At 33.6% G+C, this 15,675-nt stretch overlaps 1 protein-coding gene across 1 annotated transcript in view; it reads right to left on the bottom strand.

The window, feature by feature from the left end:
- LOC107576207 (spectrin beta chain, non-erythrocytic 4) overlaps positions 1-5,431 on the bottom strand; it is a 65,094-nt gene extending 59,663 nt beyond the window's left edge. Inside the window, 3 exon segments of the mRNA XM_016262436.1 lie at positions 3,265-3,438; positions 3,816-3,967; positions 5,416-5,431. Coding sequence (XP_016117922.1) covers positions 3,265-3,438; positions 3,816-3,967; positions 5,416-5,431 — 342 coding nt within the window.
- Positions 5,432-15,675: the final 10,244 nt, after the last annotated feature.

Raw genomic sequence — 15,675 nt, 5'->3', positions numbered from 1 at the left:
ACAGACTGGGTTGTGTGTTTGTGTTTTTTTTCTTTCTGCTCTCTCTCTCTCTCTCTCTCTCTCTCTCTCTCTCTCTCTCTCTCTCTCTCTCTCTCTCTCTCTCCCTCTCTCTCTCTCTCTCTCTGTTCGGCTGCTGCAGTGTTGGGCCTTACCTGCTGACTGGGCAGAGTGAACTCCAACAGAGATGGGGAGGGTAGAAAGGAGATAAAAAGGGGAGCGGAGAGATATTCCGGCATATATGGAGACAGGATATAAAGAGGAATATGGAGGAGGGAGGCAGGAGAATGAATGAGAGAGCATGAGCGTGAACGACAGCCCCACCCCGTGATCTCTACGGCACGCTCGTGGATCGAGTGACACTCCACCTCGCTCCGTCCCTGCGTCCGCAATCACCACAGCATCAGCTTACTGGACTGCAGTCAGACGGCATTCTGGGTAACCTGCCACTGCTTTACTGACGGAGCCAAGAGATGACAGGCAATACAAACCAGGAGCTGCTTGTAGTTACATGAACAGAGCGCTTTAAAATATTCAGAGCGAGAAAATAAGACCTGGTTTCTCTTGTGAAAATGGAGTACACTTTAGCATACTTCTAAAAAGCACTCATCACCATCCCACTCGACACCATTTCATTTTATTTAAAAATGTAGGTTAGATAAACAAAAAATGACCCACATTTAGCTTTTAATAAAATTAAAAAAATAAGTTTTCATTGTCTTCATGGTTTCTTTAATAGCCACATTTTCAGCCCTTGTGTAAAAGAAGTACACTTTAGCACACTTTAAAAAGAGTACTTATCTAAAAAAAATATTAAGAAGGAAATATATCAAATATATTTAAAAGAATATACTTAAGTGTGAACTGAATTTAATGTTTTGGAAATTTAAGTGCATGTTATTTACAATTAAATCAAAATGTTTTATAGTTTACATTTATATTAAATTAAATGCAATTAGTTGAACATCTTTATATGCAATTTCATAATTACTTCTATTGTCTTGAAATATGGTTAAAGTGTACAAGCATTTATGATCGACTAAAATATGCTTTATTGTCATTTTAACGGAATGTGTGTTGTGTATTTAAATATATTTGTAATGATAAAGTTGCAATTTAGTTCATTTAAAATATATTGATTTAGTACATAATTTGTTAATTTAGAACATATATTAATATAGTACATACAAAATATATATTTGATAACTGTTTTAAGAAGAGACTCATCTTTTAATGCTGTCTTGTCATTGAGTGTATTTATTTTTTTATTTCTTATTACTTTACTGTTTTTATTGCTATGATTTTATGCTGAGTAGAGCTTTGGGTTTAAGAAAATTATTATTAATAATAATAATAATAATATATTAATATTAGATTATTATTATCATATTATATATTCAGTATTATATTATTATTATTATTCAAATGTAATTTCAAATAACATTACACTTACAATTATAATCAAGTACTTTATATGTACTTTAGTAGGTTAGCAAAAAACTAAATAAGTGTACTTCTTTAAAGCATTACTTCTTTAAAGCATTAATGATTTCAAATGTACTTTAAAAAAAAGTGTACTTAAATGTGTTAAGAATCATAGTCATGAAAGTATTCTCTCTTTAAGTGCACTTAAGTTAATTAATATTACATTATCTGCAAGTACAGTTTTAAAAATATATGAAGAGTTCATTTGCAAAAACTGATAACTCCATTTTTATTTTATTTTTCAGAAATCACGTTTTTTTTATTGCGCATTGCAAGTAATATCAATCAAACTGCAGTTGGGTTGTTTTGATTAAGTAATAATAACTTAAACAAATACAGGTAATTTACAAAATGAAAGTTCAAGTATGTTTTTTTTTTACATATTAAAAGTTTGTTTTATAGCAAAAGCAGATAACTCCAAAAGTCGTTTTTTTTGGCAAAAGCCGATAACTCCACATTTCATGTTTTAGAGTTAAAAAAAACACTGGTTTAATCTTTGTAAGCTCCTCAGATGAGAATGTAGATGCCTGACAAACGTTGTTGTTGTTGTGATCATAAACTGTATGGATGTGATTACACGCAATACACAGAGCTTTTCCTTCTCCACTGTAACGCGCTGCTTTTGCAAGCTTCCGTGAAAACGTTTCAGCTTTTATTTTCCTTTTTCTCCCTGAAGAAGATATCACATGTTCATCAAGTTCGTCGAAATTATCCATCCTCCATCACTTTAAATCAGCTTTGACGAAACTCCTCTCAGCTAGCACGTCTTTTGTGAAAGTAGCCTTGTCACCTGACCTGAATACAGCGCGCTGATTCGCTCAAATGGACTTATCGGCTTCTGTTCAAAAACAACAAGGCGCTTGTCATCTTTTGCAGTAAAACGTGAACTCGTGATGCCTTGAAAGTGGACAAAACCAGCTTTTTTTGACGAAACGTGTTTAGGGTTCAGATCGCGTTATATGTGGAGGATAATGCACGGCAATCAGCTCTTTTTTTTTTTAAAGTGGCGTTTATCGGTTTTTGCAAATGAACTCTTCATATATTTTTAACACTTGAAGTAGACATTCGATACAAGCAAGGACACTCTTTTTCACAGGGTAGTCCTTGGTTGAAGTCAGATGAAAACTTGGCAGAGTAAATGAATAATTTAACCAAAAATTAAAATGATGTTTATTAAATTCATTAGCAAAATGCCATCTCAAACCACAAAAAGAAAGCTTTAGCACACTTCCCAAGCTGTTCTTCTTCACACAATGACAGCATACAGACAGGGGCTGCAGAAAACACCATAAAAGTGAACCACACCAATGAAGCAGGTGCTTGTGAGCAACCTACAGAAATTAAAAATGAGAAATCGGTCACCCTATGGTCTTTATAGTCATATGCATACTGCGGCCATTGTAAGTACACATGACGTGACTGTGAGCCATTTAGGACAGAGCCTTTGACTCAGCTGTATTCTGCTAACTGCACTGCTATCAGTACTGCATACATACCTACAGAATGTAATGTAGGTATTGACAATCGGCCATAGAGACACACAGGCACCACACAGACAGTGATCACACACTCAGCAGGCACCATAAAGGGTAGACAGGGATCAAACACCCCCCACAGGGTCCAAACATGGCCACCTCTTTACAGATCAGACCGCATCAGATCACATAAATCCATTGCTAGTCAATGATAGCATAGAGATCAGAGATCAGTACACTCTCTTAAAGTCAGATGAGGCCCTCAAAAAGTCCCAAAGCAGTCTGAAGAAATCCAAGCGACTCTCACCTGGAAGCGGAGGATGATGGTCCAGATGAGGCCGAGAGTGAGGCGGTGGTTCCCATCAACTATATCATGAGAACCAACATTTTCTAGATGAACCCTCTGTTCTTTGAGGAACTGAAGAGCCTTATCCACATTCTCCAAACAGTGAATCCTCATCCTGCCTCTCGTGGGCCGAGGCTTGAAACAAGAAAACAAGAACGTGTCACAAACACGTGGGCTCGAAACTTCCTGTATTCAACCTTTGAAAGACAATTAATAAAGCAGAGCTTCTATCAAAATAGAACAGCAAAAGTACAAGTGATACTAGCAAGCAATGCTAATAATTAGTGATGCACCGTAATTCTGGCTACCAAAAATATTTAAACGAAACAGCTAAATAAATAAAAAAAGTTTTGTTTTTAGCTTTGGAGGGCAAAAATCATGGACCGAAACTGTACTCCATAATGCAATATAAGTTGCTTTGGAAAAAAGCATCTGGCAAATGCATAAATGTAAAACCTTTGGGTGGAAAAAGGTTGTTCAGATGGTGTTTTCTGAAGAAACGGAGAACTCACCAGCAGCTCTCCTGACAGCACCTCCAGCAGTCTGATGAGCATGTATCCGTCTCTCAGGTCATTATACAGGTCAGAGATACGGCAGGACACACGGGCCAAGTGAGAGTTTACCCACTTAGTAAAGGTTTTCTTCTGGACTGCGTCCCTCTCATCTGGTAGAAAGAGAGAGTCAAACAACAATGCATATATTTTAGTGGTGTCAAAATTAGCTATAAAAGTAATTTTTTCCTCTTTTATTTAATTAAATACAATTTAATATTTATTTTAATATTATTTAATATTTTTAACGCGTTAAACTGAAAAAATGAATCGCCTTTGTTAACGCGTTAAAAATATTAAATAATATTAAAATAAATATTAAATTGTATTTAATTAAATAAAAGAGGAAAAAATTACTTTTATAGCTTTATGGATTCATCTATATTTAATTTAGAATTTAGTGTTTGATAACTTCAATTTCAATTTCTGTATATTTCTGTTGAAGGGCACACAGGTAAATATGACATTTATTATAATGGGTTTATGTGAAGATTGTTTTAAGTTCACTTACATTAGAAGTTATTTTTAAAAGTGTAATAAATGTTAAAATTAATAGCTCTCAATTATACTGTAATGTTGAATGGCTATAGTAAATGGTTAAATATTTTATAGAGAAATCCGTATTGGTATCATTGATACTGGCCTTCAGTCATAAAAAAGATGCCATTAAACAAATATTAAAAAATATACTGTCTTTATGTTGTTTGTACGTCATTATACAGGTCAGAGATACGGCAGGACACACGGGCCAAGTGAGAGTTTACCCACTTAGTAAAGGTTTTCTTCTGGACTGCGTCCCTCTCATCTGGTAGAAAGAGAGAGTCAAACAACAATGCATATATTTTAGTGGTGTCAAAATTAGCTATAAAAGTAATTTTTTCCTCTTTTATTTAATTAAATACAATTTAATATTTATTTTAATATTATTTAATATTTTTAACGCGTTAAACTGAAAAAATGAATCGCCTTTGTTAACGCGTTAAAAATATTAAATAATATTAAAATAAATATTAAATTGTATTTAATTAAATAAAAGAGGAAAAAATTACTTTTATAGCTTTATGGATTCATCTATATTTAATTTAGAATTTAGTGTTTGATAACTTCAATTTCAATTTCTGTATATTTCTGTTGAAGGGCACACAGGTAAATATGACATTTATTATAATGGGTTTATGTGAAGATTGTTTTAAGTTCACTTACATTAGAAGTTATTTTTAAAAGTGTAATAAATGTTAAAATTAATAGCTCTCAATTATACTGTAATGTTGAATGGCTATAGTAAATGGTTAAATATTTTATAGAGAAATCCGTATTGGTATCATTGATACTGGCCTTCAGTCATAAAAAAGATGCCATTAAACAAATATTAAAAAATATACTGTCTTTATGTTGTTTGTACGTTAACTTGAAGATTGAGTGTGAAATTATTGCAATATAAAAGTATATTTAAAAACTTTAATGTAAGGTGGGATTAATAGCGATCAATTTCAGAAAAATGTGCAATTAATTCGTTAATTAAAACGATTGACAGCATATAATATATTTATATAAAGGATACACAATATCGGTACCATATCGGTTGTCAGATATATTCTCTATTTACCTGTGGCTCAGTGGTAGAGCATTGCGTTAACAGCGCAAAAGGTCGTGGGTTTGATTCCCAGGGAACACACATACTGGTAAAAAATGCATAGCCTGAATGCACTGTAAGTCGCTTTGGATAAAAGCGTCTGCTAAATGCATAAATTAGTAATTATTAATGTTAATCTTAAAAAAACACCAGCTTAATAATGCTCCTAAATGTAATCTTTAGCAAATCTCAGAATTAATATTTATTTTGCATACTGTACATTATAATGTTGATTTGCCTAAATCCATTAAACAATTGTTTTTAATTTTAGTGTTTTATTTTTGACAAAGTGTTACAGAATTTTTATTTTAGCCATTTATTATTTCTCATCCATAACAAGAATATGGATGTAGAAGAATATTGTATTCTTATTATATACACTACCGTTCAAGTTTGGGGTCGTTTTTCTAACATTTTTGAAAGAAGTTGCTCACAAAGGATGCATTCATTTAATCAAAAATACGGTGAAAACAGTAATATTTTGAAATATTTTTTACAATTTAAAATAAGTGTTTTCTATTTTAATATATAATTTATTCCTGTGATGCAAAGCTGAATTTTCAGCATCATTACTCCAGTCTTCTGTGTCACATGATCCTTCTTATTATTGTCAATGATGAAAGCAGTTTTAGCTGATTCATATTTTTGTGGAAACCAAGATAATATTCTTTCAGGATTTTTTGGTTAATAGAAAGAACAGCATCATATGTAAAATAAATGTCATTTTTGAGCAATTTAGTGCATCGTTGCTGGATAAAAATATTAATTTCTTTAAGAAAAAAAACTAAAACTACTTGACCCCAAACTTCTTAAAGTTAGTGTACACATATGCTCAAAAAATAGACACACACAACCACAGATCTAACAGATCCTCTACTCACCTGCTAGTGCTTTGATGCGAGAGCACTCAAATAGTTTGGCACTGGTGGTCTCCGTTTCCCAGAATCCTGTGCTTGAAGGCCTGTTGTTGTTGTTGAGCTGTCTCTGGGCCTCAGCATTGTCCAGGTCTGTTGAGGCACTGGCCATCGCGCCTGCTTCCTCAAGCAGCCCTGCATACAGTGCAGTAAAAGTCAGTTTCCACAGTACCACCCAAACACAAACCTTATAGAATCCATATCACTATTCATAAAAGGCACACAAACACAGACTTACATGCAGATATGGATTTCAGATACAATTTACAGTAGATACAGACAAGGTACTTTCAGAAAAATTAATAAGAGAAATGGCAACTCAACTTGGCCAAATGCATTTCTGACAATTTGTCTTTTTGTTTGCTGTCAGACTAACAGCTGATTTGACATATGTTTCTGAAATGCAATTTTGGCATGCAGTTTTAGTCTTTTCTTATTGAAGTAGAAAGAAGCTGTTCTAGCATGACTAGGAAGTAACTGCCAAGGGGGTGTTATCAAGATGAACTAACTTGTCTTAAAGGGACAGTTCACCTAAAAAAAAAAAATTCTGTCACCATTTAATCACCATCATGTCATTCCAAACCCATAAGACTTTTCAACAAATGTTCATTGGGGAAAAGTGTGTTTGACAACATTTCTGCTAATATTACATTGCTTTTGCATATGTCAGACTTTCAAAGTGAAATGTGCAGAGAGTAGCACTAAAAGCACGTTCAGTTTTATTTGAAGCAGTCAGATGAACGTGAATCTGGCAACGGTTTGTTATGTTGGTTCTTGTACGTATCACAGCAATTTGGAAATTAAAAGTATGGTGAGTGGTGCTGAAAATGTCACCTACACTAAACACTTCCCTAAAACTAACCGATTATGTTAACAAAATCAAATGTGACGCTTGCACCCATGCCGTTTTAGCTTATTTCTACAAGTGTTTGACCTTTATTTTTGAAGCTTACTCGTGATTCATGCTTCACAGGACTTGTACCTAAATGCTATCAATGCTGCACCAGGTGTGCTACCGAGCAAGTTTACCGTCAGAAAAGTCATACATATGGAGCTGGTTATGTAATGCAAACATCAAAATGTATTAGTTTTAGGGCTGTCATCGTTAACGCATGCGATTAATTTAACAATCCATAACGCTTTAAAATAATTTAACACAATTAACGCAAATTTACTATTGCACAATTTATATTCTAACCCTTTAACCCAATTTTGCTTCTCTGCTTGCGATTAGATCATTTTAAGCTGCTAAACTCCGGGAAAGTTTTCATTCCACTGATTCAGTAAGCGAATGCATTCAAACAATCCGTCCAAAACAGCACTGATATAAAGGAAACCAGGCTGATTACATCAGAGATTGCAGAGAGAACAGAGACTCACGTCGCGTTTTAAGTGAATTATTCATTCCAGTGTTTGGCTTTAAAACAGGAGCTCTGTCATATTCTGTGATTGTCTCTGAAGAGCGAGAGCCCTCACAGACTGAACGGATTGTCAACACATCCCACCGCTGTATGGCCAGATGAGACGCAAACTACATTTTCTCGACTGGATAACCAGTCTCGCTAGTAAAGTTTTGATGGATGAAGACTGAAATCAAGGTAAAGACGATTGCGGTGGCGTACAGGAGTCGTACAGTAAGCACGCGTGAGTCCCTTATAATAATGTGTGTATGAGTGCTCTTGACGCACTGATCGCACATTGTATTTATGCACATGCACAGACATTTCCGTACATTCACGTTGTTTCCACACACATTCACGATAATGTTTTGATTTGTCATGCTTATGTTGCTGTGTTTAGTTATTCTGAATGGATCTGTGTACTGTAGTAGATATATGCAGTCAGCAGGCGGTTGGTTTAAGGTTTTTTTGGCATCTCCATGTGGTCCTGTTCGGTATCGCAAATTCTGATTTTTTTTCTTTCATATGTGCTTATATGGGCTCCTTATATCCTTTGGTTCTTTGGTGTCCTTTTGGAGTTTCTAAGTGTCCTTTTTTGGAAAGACATCTAAATTTATCTTGAAAAAAGCTTTAAAATATAGATTTTTGAGAATCACCCTTCAATCTTTTGGTTTACTTTGCTGGATATAGCAAATGATGACAAAATAAACATTAGAAACAAGATAAATGGTCTATGCTTAAGTTCATGAAGTGTGCGATTAATCGCGATTAATCACAGAAAAAGGATGTGATTAATTAGATTAACATTTTTAATTGATTGACAGCCCTAATTCGTTCACAAATGTTTAATTTATTTAATTAATTTTTGTTTTAGAAAAGTTAGAAAGTTGTTTTTGAAGTTGTTTTACTGCCTCTATTTAATCTGGAAACTGCTGTGAATTGTGCATTTTTTCCCCCAATAAGCCTGGGTTGACTTTTCTTTATCTTTGAAACACAAATGAAGATCATTTTCAAATCGGAGAGATTTTTGTTCCACCATTTCAAGCCTTGTTCCACCAAGTCTTGGACGCTTCAAAAAGTTAATAACGATATCATAAAGCTAATCCATATGAATCGAGCTGTGCAATCAATGTGAATAATATGTGAATAAAAGGCTAAATTAAACCTGTTCATCACATAAAGCAATCGTGTACCTTCACAAAGATTGGATTTTACCACTCAATTCATGTGGACTCATTTTACTAACCCTTTAAAGTGACGTTGCGCACATAAAGCTACACAGAGTACAAGTTTGTATGTTACAGACAGGGTTTCTCTCTAATATGACTAATTGGCACATCTAGTGCAATTTACAGTCACACACTAAAATATCTAATGTCTTAACCAATTTAATATGAAGAAAAATATTCCTTTGTGTTTATTTTAGCCACTTCAAGTAGTATTGCGGTGGTGTGCAATGACTGATGGGTATATTTACCATTTTCACTTTCTGTGAAGATATACTGTACACTTATCTTTTTAGTGTCTTTGAGACTAAGCCTAGATGCTGTCTACAACTAATGGCTTAATACCTTGTGATGTCTACTTTGCAAGGCACTGTGAAGTGATTGGAACACAGCCATGGCTCTAATGTAAACTAATGTAAGGCCTATTTGTGCAGTGCAAGCTAGCTTAACAGGTGTTTTGCGTCACAGTTATTAGCCTACTATGTTATCTAAAGTAGCTCAGAAACGCTGCATTGGCTATTCAGCATCCAGGACCGGAACGATTTGTTTTATGAGTCAGATATTCCTGTGAAACCACAACAAATAACTGTCCCATTTCCCCTCAAGCTGATGTACAGTAGCTTCATGAGAGGGTGACGTCAAGTGACCTTTTTACAGGAATACAGAACAACTGGGTCAATTCACCTACCCATGCAAGAGAGAGCACCCCCTATTTTTTTCTTCAAGTGAATTTAGTATGAATGAATTTCTAATAGATTTAGGAGGCTAATCCTTCACCCCATCCCCCTTCCAGAAGCCTTTCCACTGTCTGCCAGTGAACAACCAGACCATCATTGGTGTGCTGAGTGTCATACGTGCTGTTCCACAAATTTCCATCCATACAGTCACTGTTCTCATGGTTATAAACAAACACAAAGAGTCTTTGACAGGTGTGATCTGCTCTTTCTCCTCACACATTCATTGAGATTTCAGTCATTATTGTACTGAGAGTATGCAGCACACAAATGCAGAGCGTTCCCCTCCCCCAGTACTCATAAACCCAAAATCTCAACAGCACCATCCCCCCATAATAACACACACACACACACACACACACACCATGGTTTTGGACATCCTGACCAATATTCTAAATGGCACATCAAGAGATAAGCTGAATTTATGTTTTGTATGACAGAGTTATGCCATTCATTCTTATTTCAAATATATTTTTGCATTAAATACATCTTCATATTTCACTTTGTACATATATATATATACTTGTACAAATATATATATATATATATATGTGTGTGTGTGTGTGTGTGTGTGTGTGTATTAAAAAATGTATATTTAGTTGGTATTTTAAACGGCATGTCAAGAAATATGCTGAATTTGTTTTGTACGACAGATTTATGTCATTCTTATTCTTAATTAGAATATATATTTGCATTATATACATTTTCATATTTCACTTGTACATTCATACTTCTATATATTTTTGCATTCATGAAGTGCCAAGGAAATAAGGAAAAATCTGTAAAATATTTTTTTTTTTCAGTAAAACCTTTAATGAAAATTTCTGTAAAATTATTGTTTTTGCACTTTATTTCAATTAAGATATTTTACTTTAATTTTACAGGTTTTTTTTTACACTGTACATGTATATATATATATTCAGGCTTACAACTATATATGCTGATTTACATTTATATACAAAATATATTTTGATGTACGTCTATATATATTCACAATTTACATTTATATATTCAGATAATATATAGTGATTTCCTGTTTGGCGCTTCATATGCATTATAGCCTACTGTTTATATTTGCATATATTTAAATGTGTGTGTGTGTGTGTGTGTGTGTATGTATATATATATATATATGCATGTATGTACGTATGTTGGTACACACACACACACACACACACACATGTACAAGTTTGACTTTTTTCTTTAAATCCTCATGATGTTTAAACCGACTCAGCTCATATATGAAAGTGTTTCAGATGTTTCACAGTTGGCCTATTTTCTCGAGATTCTTCACAAATCATGAGATTTAATGGGGAGGTATATAGGCCATGTATTTTATGCAAAAAGGAATTCATCTTTAAGGCACGCTGACATTTTCCATTTTGTCACGGAGTAAAATTCACAATCACAATCAACTTGGCACATTCTTTTGTAATTTCATTAGATTTATCAATGTATTAATAACACCAAAAAATACCCAAAATAGACTGTAGAGAGCTCGCAAAAATCATTTTTAGAACAAACTGTAAAAATGAAAATGATCAAATACACTGAGATATAGTATCACTATCACCAAAGAGACAGAACAAGTTAGATAGCTTAGTTTCAAAGGAATGGGTGAGAGACATATACGTTTTCTTATCACATTAAACAAGTTCTTTGTGAATTAGACTGCAGTCCCACCACTGGAAAGTCGATTCGTTTAGAATTTTATTAAACCAGAAATCCATGTGACCACAATTTAAGTTTTCAACAAATGAGCTTAGGGTTTTAAAAAAATCTATAAGCCAACATTTGTAATTAATTTCAGAGTGAGATATGTATCTTGCTAAACTGATCCCAACCACATAATATTAAAATGCAAACCTGACCTAGAAATATTACTCCCACTTTTGAGAAAATACACCCACAAAGTCTATGAGCTGTTCAACACAAGCTCATAAGTGTGATCTCTGGTGAGAAATCAGGGAGCTTGGTCCAATTCGTCTTAGTTGGTGTTCCACAATCTCTTCCTTTATTGCAGCCTCATTTGATTAAGTGTGGGATTGCGGAGAATCAAGAATATCAGAGAGAAACCCTGTCTGTAACATACAACTTGTGCAGCAATCCCCGCATTTCCATATTATGGCACAAGAGCAGTTCCAGCAGTCCATAAACACCAATTTCCAATTTTTTGATAAACATAATGTTGTCATATATTGACACAATTCCTACTAAAACAGGAAGTTTTCAAAATAGCTAATAGTTTTACGTCATATCATGTCAATAGGACATATTAATGTTATAATATATATTTAATTTAATTTATATCAGAACCTCACTTCACAGCTTTTGACATGGATGAAAGCAATGAACACATTTTTAAAATACAAAAATCCAGCCATTTCCTTCACAATCATTTAATGGCTGAGAGAGGAAATTATATTAATGATAAATGACAGAACCGAAGACACTCTTGACAATTGTGATTTTCTACTTACTATTACTAATTGGTATTCATTTTCCAGAAGAAAAGGACTGTAATTTAAATGTTTCTTTCTGATAAATACTTATTTAGTGAACTTTAACTTTTTTCAATCTCAAAGCTAAAATACATTGATTAAAAGAAACGTTTTTATGCAATAGAATTAGTGCTGGGCAACGATTAACCGCGATTAATCACATCCGAAATAAAAGTTTTTGTTTATATATGTACTGTGTATATTTATTATGTACTGTATATATAAAGACACACATAAACAGTATATATTTAGAAAATATTGACATGTATATATTTATATTCATATAATTTATATTACATATAAATATATTTAATATATAAACATAACATATTTTTCTTAAATATATACCTGCATGTGTGTGTATTTATATATATTAAATATACAAAGTAAACACACATATATTATGTACACAAAAACTTTCATTTTGGATGTGATTAATCATGATTAATCGTTGCACAGCACTACATAGCATCTTGATTCTTTACTATTCAATATTTTTGTTGTTATTGTGAAAAAAGAAATACACTCTAGCATACTTTTAAAAAGAGTACTTTTTCTACAGGAGTAATGGAATATACTTACAGGTCCACACTGAATGTAATGTTTACTGACACTTAAACGAATGTTGTTTACAATTAAATTAATATGTGTTATAGTTTAAATTACGAATTACAATTAGTTGAAATTAAGAGTGCTTTTTAACCAGACCTAAGTACATCTTTATATGTACTTTTGTAATTACTTTATTTATGGTATGTATAAACTTTATTTAACTAAAATATACTTTAATAATAAAACTTGGGTTGCACTTTATTTTACAGTACATGTACTTACAGTGTACCTACCTAAGAAAGTACTGGCAATATAAGGCAACTACATGGGGTAGGTTCAGGGTTAGTAGGTTCAAATAAGTTATTACCTAGTTACTGTAATTACTATGAGAAGTACATCGTATGTACATGAGTAACAGGACTGTAAAATAAAGTGCTACCAAAACTAGTATGTCATGTATTTAAATACATTTGTAATTACACACTTTTTAATGATGTTGCAATTTAGTACATTTAAAATATATGAACTTGTAATGTAATAATGATTTACACCAGTTAAAATTAGAATCAAGTAGCCTACTTCACATGTGTTTTAGTATGTTAGCCAACATATCAGAAATGCTTCTTTAAAAAATGACAAAAGATTATTAATATCATAATAAATAAAAAATACTTTAAAGTAAAACTTGGAATTCGACATTATTACAAAGTACACTTTGCAAAAGTGTACTTAAGTGTACACTTAAAGTGCGCTTTCAACACAATTAAGCACATTTCTATCTCACAAGGGTTCACATATTAATAATCAGTGTCGGGGAAAGTTACTTTTAAAAGTAATGCATTACAATATTGCGTTACTCCCTAAAAAAGTAACTAATTATGGTACTTAGTTACTTTTTATGGAAAGTAATGCGTTACGTTACTTTTGCGTTACTTTTCAAATCTGGGCTGGGCTTATTTGTTTGTTTTTAATGTAAAGAGTTCTTCTTTTACAAATGTAAAAGCCCTTTCACAACAAAAGTGAAATGAATGAGCCTCAGGCTGAAGGGAATGTAAATTCACGTCTGTACAGTAGAGGGCGCAGCTCAAACTAATTGCATGAAGAATATGACGCAGGAGAAGAAAGTTCAACACTATTCAGCAATAACAAAAATGAAACACAAATGTGCAATTTTTGCTTAGCATGGTTGAATTGGATCATCGAAGATCAGCAGCAAAGACATTGGTTAATAAAATGGGATTAAATACATAAATGATATTTGTCTTATTTAACATTTAATTATTGCAGGTTTGTATAATATTCTGAGTTTGCATTTGACTGCTTTTATTCATTTTGAGGAATACTGAATCTGTTCATATTTAGTGTAGAACTACAGTAAGCATCACGTTCACACAGCGCACACAACGCCTCTGCACTTACTCCCGATTTCTCTCAATATGGCAACACAAGAGCTGTCAGTCAATACACGGGGGGGGAAAAGTAACTTGAGTTACTTGTTTGAAAAAGTAACTCAGATATTTCCTTCTAAATTAAAAAGTAAAACTTTACTAGTTACTTAAAAAAGTAATCTGATTACATAACTTGCGTTACTTGTAATGCGTTACCCCAACACTGTTAATAATACACAAACAACAACAGGAAATCCACACACGCAAATTTAGCTAGTAAGAAAACAAATTTGCAATGTATCTCTTACACAACCTGTGTATCGGATGACATTGGGAGTCAGTATAATGTACCCAGGGTTTCCCTGCCCACTTCTCTGATAGCAGTAGTAATGGTTTGACCTCGTGTCAGGCTCTCTTGTCCTTATCCCAGGCCTGTCGGGGCTTCATTCCTCCCCAGCACCTGGTGTCCACGGACATGACAGGCGTCTGACTGCAGGATCTGACTGACATGTGTTTCTCCCTGACAAACAAACACAGCTGTGAGAGGAGCACAAGACTTCAGCCGTTCACACGTTCACAATTAACTGCACTCCTCACAAGCCATCTCAAGAATCACACACACACACACATACACACACACACACACACACACACAGTGACTGCATTAGATTCAGGTCATTTATCTTCTGAGGTTTAAGGCAAAATCAGTAGTTCTGGTTGATGGACTGTGGATTTTAGCGAGTAAATGTGTTGAAAAGGCCTGTTTTTTTGAAGGTGGGTAAATCAAGGAGTTGAAGCCTTATTCTACTGCTGTTCCTTGCAGAGTATTGCTCATTATTATACGGCTTTGGCTGTGCTCTGGACCTTCCTCACAGAACCGGCCAGTCGATAAATCTCTGCCTCTCTTACAGAGCTGACAAACGTAAACTCTGCTCAGCCTTTCACCTCCTTAGAGATACACAGTTTCATCAAGAAATGATGGAATCAAAAGGACACCATTCAACAGCTGACCGTGATTCAAACGACTGTGTCATAAAGTGCATTTTTATATTGGTCTAATGAAAAATCATGGTTTTGTTCAGTTTGTCTATAGAAGCAAATATCTTTTTCAACTTAGAAAAAAATTAAGATTATTATGTTTACAGTTTTTTTTCAAAACTTTACATACAAATCCAAGAATTGCACACACAAAATGCAAAATGCCTCACATCTCTTGCAAAATGAAGCACTGCATTGAAAATATCACAAACACATCTCAAAAGCAAACATTTGCAAACACCTTTGCCGTAATATTAATTCCTGTTAGATTTTTGCGTGTTACATAGAATTGTGTGTTGTGTTTTGCAAAAAGTGTTTTAATTTATGAAAATGAAAACTGAGTCAAAGGCTGAGAATTAGTGTATGGTTTTGTCAGCTTTCAGAAATTGTGTGACAAGTAAAGATTTTGTGTGTAAGCAGTTGAAAAAAACTGTG

The sequence above is a fragment of the Sinocyclocheilus grahami genome, unplaced genomic scaffold (assembly GCF_001515645.1).
Source record: "Sinocyclocheilus grahami isolate Dianchi unplaced genomic scaffold, SAMN03320097.WGS_v1.1 scaffold31.1, whole genome shotgun sequence".
NCBI lineage: Eukaryota > Metazoa > Chordata > Actinopteri > Cypriniformes > Cyprinidae > Sinocyclocheilus > Sinocyclocheilus grahami.
Note: the sequence above shows the minus strand (reverse complement) of the source record. Positions and strands in the feature narration are given on the sequence as shown.